The sequence below is a fragment of the Rhinatrema bivittatum genome, chromosome 1, assembly GCF_901001135.1.
Source record: "Rhinatrema bivittatum chromosome 1, aRhiBiv1.1, whole genome shotgun sequence".
Lineage (NCBI taxonomy): Eukaryota > Metazoa > Chordata > Amphibia > Gymnophiona > Rhinatrematidae > Rhinatrema > Rhinatrema bivittatum.
Genome location: NC_042615.1, coordinates 45,187,134 through 45,205,882, shown reverse-complemented (window position 1 = coordinate 45,205,882; position 18,749 = coordinate 45,187,134). Strand labels below are relative to the sequence as shown.

General features: G+C 45.4%; 1 protein-coding gene across 4 annotated transcripts in view; it reads right to left on the bottom strand.

Annotated features, from left to right (window-relative positions):
* The window catches only part of HHIP (hedgehog interacting protein), a 438,585-nt gene that overhangs the window by 202,656 nt on the left and 217,180 nt on the right, over window positions 1-18,749 (bottom strand). For all 4 annotated transcript variants that reach the window (XM_029600029.1, XM_029600180.1, XM_029600103.1 and 1 more), the window contains exons 6-7: window positions 8,045-8,196; window positions 7,485-7,658 (exon numbers count right to left, since the gene is read on the bottom strand). In XM_029600029.1, coding sequence (XP_029455889.1) covers window positions 7,485-7,658; window positions 8,045-8,196 — 326 coding nt within the window. The remainder of the gene's footprint in view (window positions 1-7,484; window positions 7,659-8,044; window positions 8,197-18,749) is intronic.

The window sequence follows — 18,749 nt, the reverse complement described above, 5'->3', positions numbered from 1 at the left end:
TCCAGCCCAAAGAAAGTATGCATGGGAGTAACTTGCTGGTGCAGAGGTTACTACCCTTAACCAATAAGCCTTGATACTTTTGATGAAACTCCAATATTATTCTCTGCTTCAATGGCAGGGGAAAAGGGGAGTTGGATTTAGACAACAACCAACGAGGGCCCTGAGTTTTACAGTCTGGGGAACTGATAAACCTGGGGCTAACCTTAACAGAAGGCATGGGATTACTACCCTTAACCAATAAGCCTCGATGCTTTTGATGCAAGTACAATAGTGTTCTCTGCTTTGAAGGAGATGGATGGGAGTGGAAGGAAAGAGGAATTTGGATTCAGAGCCAACCAACACGAGCCATGACTTTTTAAAAGTCTGGGGTACTGATGTGAAGACATTAAGGGAAAAACACAGGACTGCTTCAACAGCCAAGTTCATAAGCAAGCCCGTCAAGCAAAACTGAATCATGGGCGGCAGATACTGCCATGGGAAGCTTGCTGGGCAGACTGAATGGACCATTGGTCCTTTTCTGCTGTCATTTCTATGTTCCTATGTTCTTAGGGCATAATCCAGGACTATCATCCCAGGAGTTGCAGTAGATTTAAATAAATCTGAATGAAAATGAAGTTTGTACAGAAATACTTCCAAAACAGGCCACATGGAACCAAAATTCAGCCAGCCGTGTGTGGACAACATTTATCAAACATGTTTGTTTGGTTAACTTTGACTGAATATTTAGCTGGACAAGTTTTAGCTGAATATCCAGTTTACAATTAACTGGACAAGGGGAAACATTCTAGTTCAGCCCAGCCAGCCATTTCAGAGATCACCTTCAAGCAATGTAGTATGAATTTGGTTTAATTGATAAATTTAGGTATTTCTTGGGATTTTTTTCAGTCTATTTCCAAAAATCACAAATAACACATTTATCTGACACTGTAACATGATTTCTGAAACATATTTGTAAACTAAAAAAATAAATATATATATAAATGTAACTGCAACATTGCTTCCTGCAATATATATATATATATATATATATATATATATATATATATACACACACAAACACCCCCACACACCCAAATAAAACAAAGTTTATTATTTAAAGGTATGATGTCCAATTATGTGATTTTACAGAAAAATTCTGGTTATGGTTGTGATGGGGACATAATGATTGCTGAGTTTAATTATTAAAGTCTTAGGAGGTTCAATGGGCCTGAAAATTAATTATGTGCGTGTGCGGAAGGTGCAAGGCTGAAGGCTAAAGGCGTGTGCGGAAGGTGCAAGGCTAAAGGCTAAAGGCTAAAGGCTGAAGGCTAAAGGAGTTAGACAAGTGGCTCCCAAGCATGTCCTGGGAGAACCCCAGCCAGTCAAGTTTTAAGGATACTATAATGAATAAGCTTGAACAGGAGAAGGACCGGATGGTATACACCCCAGAGTTCTGAAGGAACTAAAAAATGAAATTTCAGACCTATTAGTAAAAATTTGTAACTTATCATTAAAATCACCCATTGTACCTGAAGACTGGAGGATAGCAAATGTAACCCCAATATTTAAAAAGGGCTCCAGGGGCGATCCGGGAAACTACAGACCGGTTAGCCTGACTTCAGTGCCAGGAAAAATAGTGGAAAGTGTTCTAAACATCAAAATCACAGAACATATAGAAAGACATGGTTTAATGGAACAAAGTCAGCATGGCTTTACCCAGGGCAAGTCTTGCCTCACAAATCTGCTTCACTTTTTTGAAGGAGTTAATAAACATGTGGATAAAGGTGAACCGGTAGATATAGTATACTTGGATTTTCAGAAGGCGTTTGACAAAGTTCCTCATGAGAGGCTTCTAGGAAAAGTAAAAAGTCATGGGATAGGTGGTGATGTCCTTTCGTGGATTGCAAACTGGCTAAAAGACAGGAAACAGAGAGTAGGATTAAATGGGCAATTTTCTCAGTGGAAGAGAGTGGACAGTGGAGTGCCTCAGGGATCTGTATTGGGACCCTTACTGTTCAATATATTTATAAATGATCTGGAAAGAAATACGACGAGTGAGATAATCAAATTTGCAGATGACACAAAATTGTTCAGAGTAGTTAAATCACAAGCAGATTGTGATAAATTGCAGGAAGACCTTGTGAGACTGGAAAATTGGGCATCCAAATGGCAGATGAAATTTAATGTGGATAAGTGCAAGGTGATGCATATAGGGAAAAATAACCTATGCTATAATTACACGATGTTGGGTTCCATATTAGGTGCTACAACCCAAGAAAGAGATCTAGGTGTCATAGTGGATAACACATTGAAATCGTCGGTTCAGTGTGCTGCGGCAGTCAAAAAAGCAAACAGAATGTTGGGAATTATTAGAAAAGGAATGATGAATAAAACGGAAAATGTCATAATGCCTCTGTATCGCTCCATGGTGAGACCGCACCTTGAATACTGTGTACAATTCTGGTCGCCGCATCTCAAAAAAGATATAATTGCGATGGAGAAGGTACAGAGAAGGGCTACCAAAATGATAAGGGGAATGGAACAACTCCCCTATGAGGAAAGACTAAAGAGGTTAGGACTTTTCAGCTTGGAGAAGAGACGACTGAAGGGGGATATGATAGAGGTGTTTAAAATCTTGAGAGGTCTAGAACGGGTAGATGTGAATCGGTTATTTACTCTTTCGGATAGTAGAAAGACTAGGGGACACTCCATGAAGTTAGCATGGGGCACATTTAAAACTAATCGGAGAAAGTTCTTTTTTACTCAACGCACAATTAAACTCTGGAATTTGTTGCCAGAGAATGTGGTTCATGCAGTTAGTATAGCTGTGTTTAAAAAAGGATTGGATAAGTTCTTGGAGGAGAAGTCCATTACCTGCTATTAAGTTCACTTAGAGAATAGCCACTGCCATTAGCAATGGTTACATGGAATAGACTTAGTTTTTGGGTACTTGCCAGGTTCTTATGGCCTGGATTGGCCACTGTTGGAAACAGGATGCTAGGCTTGATGGACCCTTGGTCTGACCCAGTATGGCATTTTCTTATGTTCTTAATCTACAACACTGCGGCCTGAAGAGCACAGGAGGGAGGAGAGTAAAAGACAGGGGGAGAGGGAAGGGGGCTGCTGCTGGGCAAAGGGTACGAAGGAGAAAAGAGGAAGCTGCTAGGCAAAGGACGGATGGTAGAGAGAGAAGGGAAGCTGTTGCACAAGAAATGGAGTGGGAGAAAGAATGCAGTGCAAGGAGTGAGTGGAGGAAAAAGAAGGGAATGCAAGACAAGGAGTGGATGCGTGAGAAAGGGGGTAGAACAAATAGTTGGGGGAGAGAGGGATCGAGGGCAAGTGGTAGGGGGATGCAGGGCAAGGAGTGGAGTGGGAAGAAGAGGGGGATGCAGGGGAAAGAGAGCAAGAGGTAAAGGCTGGGTAAACAAATAAGTGTGGGAGTAGCTTGCTTATTGCGGCGGTTACTACCCCTAACCAATTAAGGCCTGGATTTATCAAAATGCGATAAGTATCGCATGCGATAACAAAAGGGGTGTGGTTTATGCTAATAGATAGTTTATTGCAATTTGTGCTAATTACCTATGTGAAGAGCTAAAGTAGTGCAAATTGTGATAATTTCCTGCATACAACCACAGAGAGAGAGAGAGGCCATGATGTCCTCTCCCTAGATCGGTATTTGTATCCCTATGGGAAGCCCACCTAGTAACTCGAGGTGAGGTTTAGGTATTAGTGTTTGGGGTTAGGGGGCCCCTTTGACATTCAACGTGAGATGTACGAACAGAACTGTGGTCTCTTGTGAACATTTGATTCTCTCCACCTAGCTTGATGGACACTCTATCTGGGTAACATCAAGCTAGGTGGAGAGAACATTGCACAAATCTCATCTTTGGGTGAGTTTCCTCACTCCGAAGGCATCAAATCTTCACAAGAGACCACTGTTCTGTTCGTACGTCTCACGTTGAATGTCAAAGTGGCCCCTAACCCCCTACACTAATACCTAAACCTCACCTCGAGTTACTAGGTGAGCCTCCCATAGGGATAAAAATACCGATCTAGGGAGAGGACACTATGGTTCTCTCTCTCTCTCTCCCTCCCCTCCCCAGATGGCTAGGCAGGAGCTTCAAACCTACTAAAACAGGACTTTCAGGAGATATCATGAAATGCACTAACAGCTTAACACTTCTGAGAAAGGTGTAGTTAAAATCAGCATTAAGTCTGTGCAATAGCACTTCACACACTGGCAAACCCAGCCTGCCCCTAACTCCTCCTCTTTTTCAGATTTGCATCACACCATACAATATGGTGCTATCGCATGCAAAACCGCCTTAGCGCATTTTGATAAATGACCCCCTACGCTAAGCTAGATACTTCACTACAGCACTGCTCTCTACATCAATGGTGGGGGTGGAAGGTAAATAGAACCAAAAAGTTACTAATAAGGGCCAAGAGTAACAGGCAAGTATGAGAAAAAAAAATAAGGTGATGTAATAAAAGCCTTCACAGTCCTCCCCTATTTAATTTCCTTGCTTTTCGCCCAAGTTATACAAACCCTATTCTCTATACTTGCTTCACCCATTTTATGTTTTCCAGGTTATTTCTTCCCTGTTCTTTGTTTTATCCAGGTTATTATTCCCTGTTCATTGTAAAACAAGACTTTGTCTATGTTATTTTGCTGGTTGTAATGTAAACCGAAGTGATAATTAATCTTGTTAATTGAACCTCGGTATATAAAAGTTATAAATAAATAAATAAATAAATAAATAAATAAAAGCTTGCTGGGCAGACTGGATGGGCCATTTGGTCTTCTTGTGCCATCATTTCTATGTTTCAATATGTTTCTATGAGATGCTGAAGCTAATAGCACCAAAGGGTTGGCTGTGCCTTTGTCACCAATGGAGAAAGTGCTGTGCCTGAGCAGCCATTGGTATGTTGCGGTGGCTGGCCGCTGTGTTCTGTGGCCAGCTCTACTCACCCCCCCCCCCCTGCGGCCATGTACTTCGCCCCGAGGCGCAGCCCAAGGAAGCCGCCGCTACTGCCGTCCTCCTCCGCAGTAACCTGAAGCTGATGCCGGTACACCTTCCCCCACAGGGTTCCTTAGGCACACGCGAGTGGCTCGCCCTGACCTTTAAAGGGGCCGTGGCGGGAAACTCACCTGTGGCCCCATCTGATGACATCAGCAGGAAGGCCTATATAAGGGCAGCTCTGCCCTCCCAGAATCACCTCAGCAACGGCCCTGCTCCGCATGGGTAGTGTGGTGTTCCAGCTCCTGCTCCAGTTCCTGCTCTAGCTCCTGCTCCAGTTCCTGCTCCAGTTCCCACTTCAGCTTCCTGGACTGCTCTTCTGGCTTTGCCCCTGGTACATCTCTTGGATTCCTCTGCTCGCTACCTGCCCCGACTTCAGCTTGTCTCCTGGATTCCTCTTCTCGCTGCCTGCCCCGACTTCAGCTTGTCTCCTGGATTCCTCTGCTCTTTACCTGCCCCGACTTCAGCTTGTCTCCTGGATTTCTCTGCTCACTGTCTGCCCCGACTCTGGCCTATCTGACTCTGCCTTCATCTAACGTCCACCTGGAACCTTCACACAGAGACCCTCACCTAAGTCCAGGTGGCCCCGGCACCCAAGGGCTCAACCTGTGGGGAATGAGGGCTGGTAGTGGTGAAGGTCCAGTAGGGTTTCTGCATCACTCCGGGCCACCTGCCTAAGGTAGGGGTTTGCCAGGTAAGTAGATGGGGGTGGGGGATGTAATTCTGAATATCTGCACCGGGTGCAGAAAAAGCTAGTCCTTACATTATTAAGAGTACAAGGGTGCAAGATGTCTTGTGGTCTAGGTAGCTCTTCCTAACTATTACCTTTGATTTTTGAAGGCAGCCTTGCTGCAGTTGATGTCACGACAGTCACTCTTCTTATCCCAGTTTTACAAATCAGGTGAAAAACAGGGTCCTGAGTCAAGACCCTATTGACTTCAGTTATGGTGATTCCAGTAACTAAAAAAGGTTCTGATTTAAGCTGAGAAACACTGACAGGTCGAGACAATAACCTGTGCATTAAGAGCCTGTATGCTGAATTTCAGTGCAGTTTTAACACACAGATTAAAACATTTTTAAACCCCCAATGCAATAAGCTAATACTATTTTAACTCAGGAGGGAAGGGGCTAAATGGAGAGAGCAGATAGGAACATTTCTCTTGTTATGCTCCTAATTTAGAAGAATCTTTCTTGTTGTGCTCCTAGTCGGCTATCTGGCCATACTTAAGACTTAAAAAATAAACGCACTGTTGAGCCTCTGCCATGTGTCCTTGTGAGGGGTGGGGGGGGGAACCCTGGAGGTGGTGGATCCAGTGTTAGAAACTTTACCTCTGACCAGGAATGTGCGCTCAGCCAGCGCACCTCTCTGCATTGGGAGGGAATGCTTAATACCCTCATTTGAATGTTATTTCCATGTGAGGGCACTGAGCTGCCCACATGTTTTTTTTGAACTCTCATTTTATTTATTTACTTATTTATTTTAAATTTTTAATACCGATGTTCTTGTATGAAATACAAATCACTCCGGTTTACATATAACAGTGAAATGCCCAAAAAAGGGGATGGGCTTTACATAGAACATTAGAACATTAGAATTTTGTGAGAGTAAAACCTCTTGTTGCATTGACAATAAAGTTTATGCTCACAAAATGTGCATTCAAGAGCAGGTAAACCTGTGCGTTAGGATGAACGCACCTTTCTGCAACGGCCTGTGAGTCAGAGTGAACTGAATCGTGAGCAATCTGACCCTCAATTGATACCATCCATACCATTATCATCCTCCCTATGACCCATCCACTTAAAGTCTAAGGATAGAAAAAAATCAAATTTATTTTTCTTTAATTTATTTTAACATTTATATGATACTCTAAACTTCGGTGCCATACACAATTACAATTGTTTCAGAGATGATGGAAAATGAGTCGGGATAAATAAGTTAAATTTATCAGGAGATGATGAAAAGTAATAACAAAGCAAAAGTGCTAATTATTAGTGGCAAGTTTGTTGGCATTTGGTATCCTGTCTAATGGGAAATTGACCAAGACCACCAACTTTCTTCATGTAGGCCACCAAATGCTTTCAGATGGAAATGATAACTGCTTGCTAACAACAGATCCAGATCAGCCTGTTAAATTTGATCTGTGAAAGATGACAACATTAACTATGTCAAACTGCATCTTAATACCGTTTGGCATTGCATATAATAGAAATAAAAGGAATACAAAATTTTCACATCACGCTCATTGTTAACTTCTTTTAAGTCCTTGCATACATAATATCTCCTTTCTGTTTCACGTTTCTGCCTATTGTAACAAACTATTCAGTTATTCTTCCTTGTAGGAATGTGTGCAGATATAATTTTCAGTTTGATTCGTTGCATTGTTTTCAGCCTGTTTTTTGTCAATTTGTTTTGGATTTAAAAAAAATGAAAATGACCTGATTTGGTTCAGTAAATAAATTTGTTTAAAACCTAATTCCTCATACCTTAAACCATCCATCTCCTCCATGTCATCCAGCGTAATCATTCCATCTCCAAGGAAAATGTACAAGAAGCCAAATGGATCAAATAGAAGCTGTCCACCCAGGTGTTTTCTGTGAAGTTCGGCTACTTCTAAAAACACTCTTTCTGTTCTCATATCAACCTGATTAGGATTTTTCCTGCATTAACAAAGCAATGAAACAGTTCTTACAGCCTACAAGCTTGTATGTCTAACACAAATACAAGAACGGCATTAAAATTGGATAATCCAATCAAAAAACAGAAAAAGTACCACAGTAACACAAAATAATTTTCTGCCTTATTTGGGCCACATGTGCTGAAAGTTTTCACCACAGACTCCGTCTACATATGATCCTGTTTACAATGGCATATCTTACTGCTTTACCTAAATAAATCATGTGTTTTATAATAAAATATTTGAATAATTTTAGAGTAAAACAAAAGGGGAGATTGTTGCTAATAATGGAAAAGACAGCCCTGAACTAAATATATGCAATATAATGCATATAAAATATGCAAGTAGCATTTTTTACTTTACTGGTACCTGGATACTGTATATTCTACTACTCTAAGAATGTGGTCGTGTGGTCCAATGGCCCATCGCTCTTGGTTAGTTGTATAGGACACATACAGCTTTCCATTTTTCTTATAATTGGGATGGAATGCAAGGCTTAGCAGTCCTCTTTCATCTCCTCCCTGCAGTCAAATGAAAAACACAAAGAATTGTGAAGTTAATTATGTTCTTTATTGTGTTTCAGCTGGACACCCTCCCCGCGCCCCCCCCCTCCCCCCAAAAAAAAGTCTCTCGCTCTTTCTTTCTTCTGGATAATCTTTGCCCAAACTCTTTTCTTTCTTCCTTGACTATTGCAGAAAAAAAAAGGATTATAAAATATTTCTCTTTTGGGGAACTGTTTAAGAACTAGGACAAGACAAGCTGGTCTTGTGTGGTTATCTATGCACAAGACTCTTAGACCACTTCTGTTGTAGTGATTTGTCTGCGTAATCTTTTGGTAGCCATGAAGACAAGCTGAAGTGCTGTGAAGAATTCTTTGCTAAGTTACTAGGGTTGCTAGTAGTTCTTAGAAGACAAATAAAAAGGTTCATAATCGGCAGCCACTTCCAATCCCAGCATCCAAAACCTTAAAACACAGTGTCAGCTGCCAACTCCCACTGTCTTGGCAATATGTTTAGAAAACAGTTAAATTGCTTGTGTAATATATAAGCCTTTGTTTTACCCTGGAGGCAGCTACATCACTTGTCACAACTATGGTGGTCTGTTCATCTTAGGAACATGGTAATGCAGGTAATAAGAAGCTACATCATTTCAGATGTTCTACATAGAAATCACAGCTTCCCATGTGGCCATTCACTGCGGAAGGTTTCCAGCATTCATTTTTTTCTTTTATAGAAAAAGAAAATCCTTAAAACAACTTTCTTTCATTATTATACATACCACACAGATTAGTACTGTATATGTTAAGTGCCATGTTAATGTTCCATTACTGTGCAAATACAAACATAATTATATAGCAGAGGACACGCAGCCTTGCTTCCAAACATGACTGAATGTCACCATCCGCCTTCAATTTCACTCTGCCTTTCTTTTTTTTTTAAACAGAACAAGTTCACCACATAGATTGTTTTGTTCTTCAAGCACTGCAAGATTAAGAAGCCAGAGATAAAAAAAATAAGCATTTCTTTCTGACTCAATAATGTTCTTTATTCAAATCAGATGGGTACTGAAATTAGAAAAATGAAAACGTGTAAATGTGATTGCACCTGGCATTAATTCATCTGTAGTGCTGAAATTGATCAGTGTCTCTTGCATGCCACAATTTTAAGAATTCCTTTACTTGTTGATAACTAGGGCACTCGTTTTCCACATCATATGGATATGTAAAGAAAGACAAGCGGAAGAATTCTGTTGTATGGTGGACCCCTGACCGAGACGAGGTTGACGCCACTCCCAGGGGAAAGCCCCTGCGGGTCCTCGTCGTCGGAAGGCGGCTGTGAAGAGCTGACCCAACAAGAGCTTCATCTTTACCAGCCCTCATTCCCCGCAGGTTGAGCCCTTGGGTGCCAGGGCTGGCAGGACTTAGGCATGGGTCACACGGGCGTAGCCCTCCCTGAGGAGGGGTGAGGAAGCAGAGTCGGACGTATCAGAGGTCGGGGCAGGCAGCAGTTGAGGAGCGTCGGGAACAGGCAGATGGTCGGGGCAGGTGGCAGACAAGCAGAATCCGAGGGCCAAGCGAGGGTCAGAGCTGGGAGACCAGTCCGAGAGGGCAAGGAGGAAGTGGAAGCCAGGAGCGGAGAAGGAAGGCAGGAAGGCAGGAACCAGGAGGGAGCAGGAACGTAGGACCAGGAAACAGAACGCAGGAGCAGGAACCAGGATACAGGAACATCGGAGCAGGATTCAGGATCGGGCAACAAACTGACCAGAGGAGAGACCTGTTGCCGAGGCAAGGTCTCATGGGCTGGGCCGGGCTAAATAGGCCCCAAGCCCTGACGTCACGGATGATAGTAGGCATTTCCCGCCTCTGGCCCTTTAAGAGGCGGGGCAGATCGCGCACGCACGCCTAGGAGGGCCAGAGGGATGCCGGCGTCGGAGGAGGTGTGTCGGTCTGGTCGGGCCGCGGAGAGAGCTTCGTGGGGGGCCAGCTCCCGGGCTCCGAAGGTAGGGCTGCCAGCCGCGGTGGTATGCACAACAAATTCTTTGGTTTGCATGCCTTGTTACATAGTTCTCTGTACTAAGAATTAAACATTGGAAGCTTAAACTTGAGAATCAATGAGGCACTTGATTTTGCTAGTAGTGACTCAGAAGATATGTTCTCTTTGTTTTCCATTAACTCTCTTTAATTTAATTGTCCAATCTGTATTTTCATCTTAATCCTAGTAAAAATAACAAAGGTTAAGAGGTTGAAGGATTAACCTTTCAACATCCATGCCGCCAGAGACAAGGCTTGAAGATTGGGGTGGCGAAGGCACCCGTTGTTTTGAGTGATTAGAAGCGGGTCTGTTCCCAAAGGAATGTGCCTGCGAATGGAGAGATCCTGAAGTATTGGACACCACACCTGGCGGAGCCAGTGGGGAGCTATCAGGATCATAGTTCCCTTGTCCTGACGTAACTTCACAAGAGTCTTCGAGAGAAATGGTAGTGGAGGGAATGTGTATAGGAGACCGGTTACCCATGATAGGCAGAACGCGTCTCTTGGTGGATAATGTTGGCTGCGAATGAGAGAGCAGAAATTGCCTACTTTGTGATTCTGGGGTGATGCAAAGAGGTCTATTTGAAGATAACCCCATTTTTGGAAGATGGTGTTTGCTACTGAGGGGTTTAGAGACCACTCGTGTGGTTGGAAGGCGCGACTCAACTTGTCTGCCAACACGTTGTCCTCTCCCGGCAAGTAGGTGGCCCTGAGGTACATCGAGTGGGAGAGGGCCTCCGCCCATATCTGTGCAGCTTCCTGACACAGAAGGTAGGGGCCTGTTCCTCCCTGCTTGTTGATGTACCACATGGCCACCTGGTTGTCCGTCTGGATCAGGATGACTTGATTGGATAGGTGGTCCTGAAATACTCTGAGCGTATTGGATTGCTCGCAGCTCTAGGAAATTTATCTGGTGTTTGGCTTCCTCTGGAGACCAAGAACCTTGTGTCTGCAGATCGGCTACGTGGGCTCCCCATCTGCAGTTGGAAGCGTCAGTGGTGAGAATTATTTGAAGGTCTGGCGCCTGAAAGGGCAAGCCCTGTAGAAGATTGGTCTGATTTGTCCACCAGGCGAGAGAGAGATGGAGGAAGTCGGTTACGTGGACAATGGTCGACAGGGGCTGAAGGGACTGAGTCCACTGCAACCTTAGAGTCCACTGCATGACTCTCATGGCCAAACGGGCCATTGGGGTGACCTGAACTGAGGACGCCATGTGTCCCAGGAGGATGAGAAAACGGTGTGCAGTCGTTGAATGTTGAGACCGCAGCTGATGCGCCAGAGACATGAGAGTGAGAGCTTGTTGTCGAGGCAGGAAAGCCTTTGCCTGCAAGGTATCCAAGTCTGCCCCAATGAACGATAAGGTTTGAGATGGGACTAAGCAGGATTTGTCATAACTGACGAGAAATCTGAGTGAAATTAGAGTGTTTAAGGTGAGATGTAGGGACGACAGAGAGGCTTGCTGAGTCGGAGCCCTGAGTAACCAATCGTCAAGATAGGGGTAGACGTGAACACCTTGAGTCCTGAGGAAGGCTGCAACCACGACGAAGCATTTTGTGAAGACTCGTGGTGCAGATGCGAGGCCGAATGGAAGCACTTGGTACTGATAGTGCTTGGGGCCTATGAGAAACCTCAGGTATTTGCAATGGGATGGAGTTATCGCAATATGAGTGTATGCGTCCTGGAGATCTAGAGAGCAGAGCCAGTCTCTTCTTTGTAGAAGAGGAAGAAGTGAGCCCAAGGTTACCATCTTGAACTTTTCTCTCTGGAGGTACTTGTTTAGGGCTCGTAGATCCAGAATTGGACGAAAGCCTCCCGATCTTTTGGGGATTAGAAATGGTCTCGTAGAACGGGATCTGGTTGGTGGCGGGTAGGACTTCTTTGGACGGAAGAAAGACTTTTTAGAATCCTTCCGGAAGGGATGTTTGGAAGAGTAATCCGAAGGTATCAGAGAGAGCTGTCTTAGGGTCTCGTGATGGTCCTTTAATTCAGCCACTGTCTTTTGAATCTGCTCTCCAAATAGATTGTCTCCGACACAGGGGAGGTTGGACAATCTGTCCTGGACTTCAGGTCGAAGGTCTGAAGATTTGAGCCAGGCCCATCATCTTGCTGAAATAGCAGCTGCAGATACCCTGGTTGCAGTGTCAAAGATGTCATAAGATGTTCTGATCTCATGTTTGCCTGCCTCAAAACCCTTATTAAGTAAGGTTTGTAGCTGTTCTTGAAGTGGCTGAGGCATGGAGTCTGTCAGATCTTGTATCTGCTTAAAGAAGACCCTATTATATTGGATCATATAAAGTTGGTAAGCGGCTATTTGAGAGATGAGCACTGATCCTTGGAAGAATCGGCAACCAATGGCATCTAGAAACTTCTGCTCTTTTTCAGGGGGAAAAGAAGTGTGAGGTTTTGATCTTTTTGCTCTTCTGTGCAGATTCAACTACCACAGATTGGTGATCCAATTGAGGTTTTTGAAAACCTGGAGTTGACTGCACCAAATAGGTAGTGTCAGCTTTTCTGTGGACTGGTGCAATGGCGCCAGGATGTTCCCAGTTCTTCTGGAAGAGGTCCAGAAGAACTTGGTGGACAGGGATGGAGGTTATTTCCTTGGAGCATCAAGGAATTGGAGCAACTCCATCATCTGATGTATATCGTCCTGTTCAGTCTGTAATTGGAAGGGAACCAATTACGACATTTCTTTCACAAAATTTATGAAAGAAAGGTCCTCTGGAGGAGAACGCTTTCTACTCTCAGTGGGTGAAGGTGGTGATGGTAAGTTATCGGTGTCTGGTGAGGAGTCATCAGTCCAGGTATCATAAGGATCAGCACCTGTCTCTCTAGGAACTAGAGGGGCACGGGGTGTTGGATACCTGAAGGCCCCGCTCTAGGCTCCGAAGAAATCGAAGGAATTACCAGAGGCACCAATGAATGCATCGAAGGTCTCGGCGCAGGCATCGAGGGCATCGATGGATGGCTCGATGGCGCCGACGGACATATCGGCACGATGGAATCGGTGGCGATGACTGTAACAGTCTCGATGGCTGAGGCAGAACTCCCGATGGAGGGATGCGGAATGGTGTTTCTCCTCCCGATGACAGAGCAAGCGGGGAGGGCACCGGAGCCATCGGTGACCCGGGGTCCATCGGTGGAAAAGTGTCAATAAGCGCTTCCATCCTGGATAGCAGCGGTGCCAACGCTGCTGGAATCGGGTCGGTGGTCAGTTCCACTATCGGCACCGGTGTCTGTGCCAGGGGAACCTGGAGTCATTGCATCGCCTTGTCAATGGCCTCCTGAACTGTCCGGTCCAGTTCTTCTCAGAGACCTGGAGCAAGCAGCCCCGGCTCCGGAACAGAAGGAGGCAGAGGCATAGCCGGAGAGACCACCGTTAAAGGCGGAGTCATGGCTCCTGATGCCCCATCGGGAGAGGGTTGCCTCGGTGACCTGGTCGCCGAAAAGGTCGATGCCTTTTCTGGACAGGGTTTCTTCGACGGCGGCTCGGACGATGGCGAGGTCGATGATTTTGCTCCCTTGATGGTCTGAGTCTTTCGGTGCCGATGGCGATGTTTCTCCCTACGATCCCCTCGGTCTTGAGGGGGAGTAGAGGGTGTCGATGGCCGAGAAGTCATCGATGCCGGGCGGTCACCGGCCAGTTGTTGATGCTGGCACGAAGTTGACGGTGCCGGTTCAGACGACATTGATGCAATGGACGGAGTTAGGGGTTGAGCACGGAAGAGAAGTTCCATCTTCTCCATTCTGGCCTTGCAACCTTTTGGTGTCATTAGGGCACATTTGGTGCAGGTCAAGACATCGTGCTCTCGTCCAAGACACATTACACAGACTTTCAGCTCGATACAGTAAAGTTCAGTTGAAGATTTCTCGTCTGTAACGAGCTCGCTGCGCACAATTCGGACGCGTAAGGCAAACCAGCGATACAGTCTCCAGTTTTGTGCGTCCGTAGCGCTTCTTAAAACAGACGCGTAACCCTTCCCGCACCCGGCATGTAAATGAACGAATTAGCTGTATAATGAAGGAATTAGCTATTCCCCTCCGATACCGTAACGGGCACTCAGGTTCTCTCATTAGTAACGCACTGTTTTGCCGCGGCGGTAACGTGTTAGTTTACCGCCTCCCCCTAATAGGAGTTAGGACTGTGAGACTAGTAACAAATCCATCGACACCGCTTAAGATACTCAAAAACAATAAAACACAATTTAAAAAAAAAGCGATACAGAGATGATCGAGAAAATGTAATGATGTGGGACACATAAAACCTATCAGAAGAAAAAAATAAAAATTTTTAAATACCTGTCGGAGGGCCGCGTGGTTCCAGGCGGCCGGCGGCGGCGGGAGCCGGGTGGTCGCGTGTTAAATCTAGGCCGCGGGCGGGTGGGTGCCTGTTCCAGGCAGCGGCGGCGGGGGGACACGCGTTAGTTCGAGACGGCCGGCGGGCGGTGGGTGGTCGCGTGTTAAATCTAGGCCGGGTCCGCACAGGCGCGCATTCATTCACTGCCGGTGGGGGCTGCCGGCAGCCCCCACCTGCAGTGAATGAATGCGCGCCTGTGCGACCCCTGCGATTCGGCGCTCAAGGCGTGACGTCACGGCATGTGACTGCCTTGAGCGCCAAATCGCAGGGGTCGCACAGGCGCACATTCGTTCATTCACTGCCGGTGGGGGCTGCCGGAGAGGCAGCCCCCACCGGCAGTGATTGAATTCATTCATCCAGGCGGAGGAGCCGGCTGCTTTCGCCACCGGCTCCTCCGCCTGGATGAATGAATGCGCGCCTGTGCGACCCCTGCGATTCGGCGCTCAAGGCGTGACGTCACGGCATGTGACTGCCTTGAGCGCCAAATCGCAGGGGTCGCACAGGCGCGCATTCATTCATTCACTGCCGGTGGGGGCTGCCGGAGAGGCAGCCCCCACCGGCAGTGATTGAATTCATTCATCCAGGCGGAGGAGCCGGCGGCTTTCGCCACCGGCTCCTCCGCCTGGATGAATGAATGCGCGCCTGTGCGGACCCGGCCTAGATTTAACACGCGACCACCCGCCGCCCGCCGGCCGTCTCTAACTAACGCGTGTCCCCCCGCCGCCGCTGCCTGGAACAGGCGCCCACCCGCCCGCGGCCTAGATTTAACACGCGACCACCGGCCCCCCGGATCCCGCCGGCCGCCTGGACCCACGCGGCCCTCCGACAGGTATTTAAAAATTTTGATTTTTACACTTCCTGGTGCCTGTCATTTCAAATGTCATTTGAAATGACAGGTACCAGCGCACCCAGGTTAATGTATAGGCGCTGTATTAAGCGCCTATACAGTAAAATGGGTTACGCGGGCATAACCCTTCCCTACCGCTTTAAAGCCGCGGCATGCATTTGCATGCGATTAGAGGAGAGTATCGGGGAGTTAGTGAAGAGAACTGTGCGTGCGGGGAGGAAGGGTGCGCCTGACACTACCTGACACTACCGCACTGTTTCTACCGCGGCCTTACTGGATCGACCTGTTTATCGGGGTCTGTAATGGACATGGTATGAATACAGTCCGGGCACCGACGAACCCCGACGCCATGGCCATAGAAAAAATCGAGCCGCGGTATGGTCAATGGCCAGTAGGCCGCTAGGGCCGAACTCAACGGTAATCGACGGAAAATGGGTAGAAACTTACCGTAGTACTGCGGCTTGAAAAAAGTTAACAGGGGGACCCCTGTGGGGCAGTTTAACTTTTAATAATTCCGTGAGGAAAATTCCTATCAGGAATCTCTACAGAGCTCCTTAACCGCAAGGCTACTGCTGCGCGGAAAAAAGAAGACTGAAGGGGAACCCCTGCTGGCTGCAGGGTTAGTGCCTTGCTGGGCATGCCCAGTAGGGACCAGTCAAAGTTCTGGAAACTTTGACAAAAGTGTTCCGTGATTGGGCTCCATCCTGTGATGTCACCTATATGTGAGGACTACCATCCTGCTTGTCCTGTGAGAAACTAAATATCTTTGTGTATTTCTGTGTGTATATCCCCATTATTGACTTTTAATTGGCTAGAATGAGCTAACTAAACTTTATGTGGAGACAGAATCTTGTAACTTTTCTGGTTTTCAAAGATGGGGAATGATTTGGGGAAAGGGTGTGTCAGGGGGGTGGGGGGGACAAAGTGGACAATTTTCCCCTGGGAATAAATGAGTTGTGGGGGTGGGGGTTGGAATTCAAGTCCTTAGTTCTCCAGAACCACTGGGCTGATTTGAATGAAACTTGATAACTGGACAGAGGGCAGAATGAAAGTGACAGTTCGGGATTGATTTGTGTGGGTAGGTGGGGGGGGGGGGCGCACAGGAAGGGGGTAAAGTTGGTACCTTTTGAAAAGAAATGCATAGGGAGGTTGAGCTAAGGCTATCTAGAATGTCACACTTTCTACTTATATTCCTGGACTTCAAAAAATGAAATGCATGGAGAGGCACATTTCCATCTATAATTAGCATCGCACATACTTTGATATGAATCTGTGGAGTCTCTCCGCAGCATATTCATATGGCATGTGTTAAAACTTTATTAATGAATGATCTGCTAAAACTTTATACCGCAAGTTTAAAGGAAAAATACAATTTTATGTTGGCTATATTTATTTTCCAAATTTTTAAAAAAGAATGAACTTTAGAGATGAATATTACAGTATACTCAATTGGACTGCTAAACAAAAATACAAATTGCTTTGTGTCATTCAATAGTTGTAATGGGGACTAATTTTCAAATAGTTTGTCTTAAGAACATAAGAACATAAGAAATTGCCATGCTGGGTCAGACCAAGGGTCCATCAAGCCCAGCATCCTGTTTCCAACACAGGCCAAAACCAGGCAACAAGAACCTGGCAATTACCCAAACACTAAGAAGATCCCATGCTACTGATGCAATTAATAGCAGTGGCTATTCCCTAAGTAAAATTGATTAATAGCCATTAATGGACTTCTCCTCCAAGAACTTATCCAAACCTTTTTTGAACCCAGCTATACTAACTGCACAAACCACATCCTCTAGCAACAAATTCCAGAGCTTTATTGTGCATGAGTGAAAAAGAAGTTTCTCCGATTAGTCTTAAATGTGCTACTTGCTAACTTCATGGAATGCCCCCTAGTCCTTCTATTATTCGAAAGTGAAAAGAACCGAGTCACATCTACTCGTTCAAGACCTCTCATGATCTTAAAGACCTCTATCATATCCCCCCTCAGCCGTCTCTTCTCCAAGCTGAACAGCCCTAATCTCTTCAGCCTTTCCTCATAGGGAAGCTGTTCAATCCCCTTTATCATTTTGGTTGCCCTTCTCTGTACCTTTTCCATCGCAACTATATCTTTTTTGAGATGCGGCGACCAGAATTGTACACAGTATTCAAGGTGTGGTCTCACCATGGAGCGATATAGAGGCATTATGACATTTTCCGTTCTATTAACCATTCCCTTCCTAATAATTCCTAACATTCTATTTGCTTTTTTGACTGCTGCAGCACACTGAGCTGATGATTTTAAAGTATTATCCACTATGATGCCTAGATCTTTTTCCTGGGTGGTAGCTCCTAATATGGAACCTAACATCGTGTAACTACAGCAACGGTTATTTTTCCCTATATGCAACACCTTGCACTTGTCCACATTAAATTTCATCTGCCATTTGGATGCCCAATCTTCAAGTCTTGCAAGGTCCTCCTGCAATGTATCACAGTCTGCTTGTGATTTAACTACTCTGAATAATTTTGTATCATCTGCAAATTTGATAACCTCACTCGTCATATTCCTTTCCAGATCATTTATATATATATTGAAAAGCACTGGTACAAAGTCTGCAGACACAAACCTTGCACCTAATTTTCAAAGGTAAACTGCATGTGCCAGCATGTGGACTTTGTGCCAGCTTTTTCTAACTTTGCCCTGTACATGCCCCTGGGGATACATCTCCTCAATCTGGATAAAACCACATGATTTGTGCTAAGGAAACCCCTCCCACCCCACTACATGTTCTTTCTAGCCAGATTGAGGGTAGGCAACTTTCAGACAGCTAAACCAACTTACCCAGGTAAAATGGCTTTGAAAATGTGCACACACAGGAAAAGATGCTAATTGATTTCACCGATGGAATATTCACATAGAAATATATGTAAAGTAAATTAATTCTGTCTGGTTTTAGCTTTAATTGTGTGAATTGGAAATCTGTCACTGGTTGAAACTGGTAAACAGTTGTGAAGGCTGGGCTGAAGGAAAGTGCAGATTGCCAATGGCACTGAAATACTAGAGAGTGGTGAATGACTTGGGGGGAATATGCAATAACTGTTGATGTGTGTGTGTGTGTTTGTGTGGGTGGGTGTGTGTTTGTGTGGGTGGGTGTGTGTTTGTGTGCGCGTGCGTGCGCACATCAAAAGACTGTACTTTCTAAGGGTGCAGTACACGGAAAACCATTTTATGCATTTTATGAATTACCTTTTTAGGCCTTCATTTACAAAGTAAAGAAAAAACATGCCAAATGGGGAGATAGTGTCTATTTAACTGTCTGTGATCTTGTGTCAATAGACTTAACGAGAGAACGGA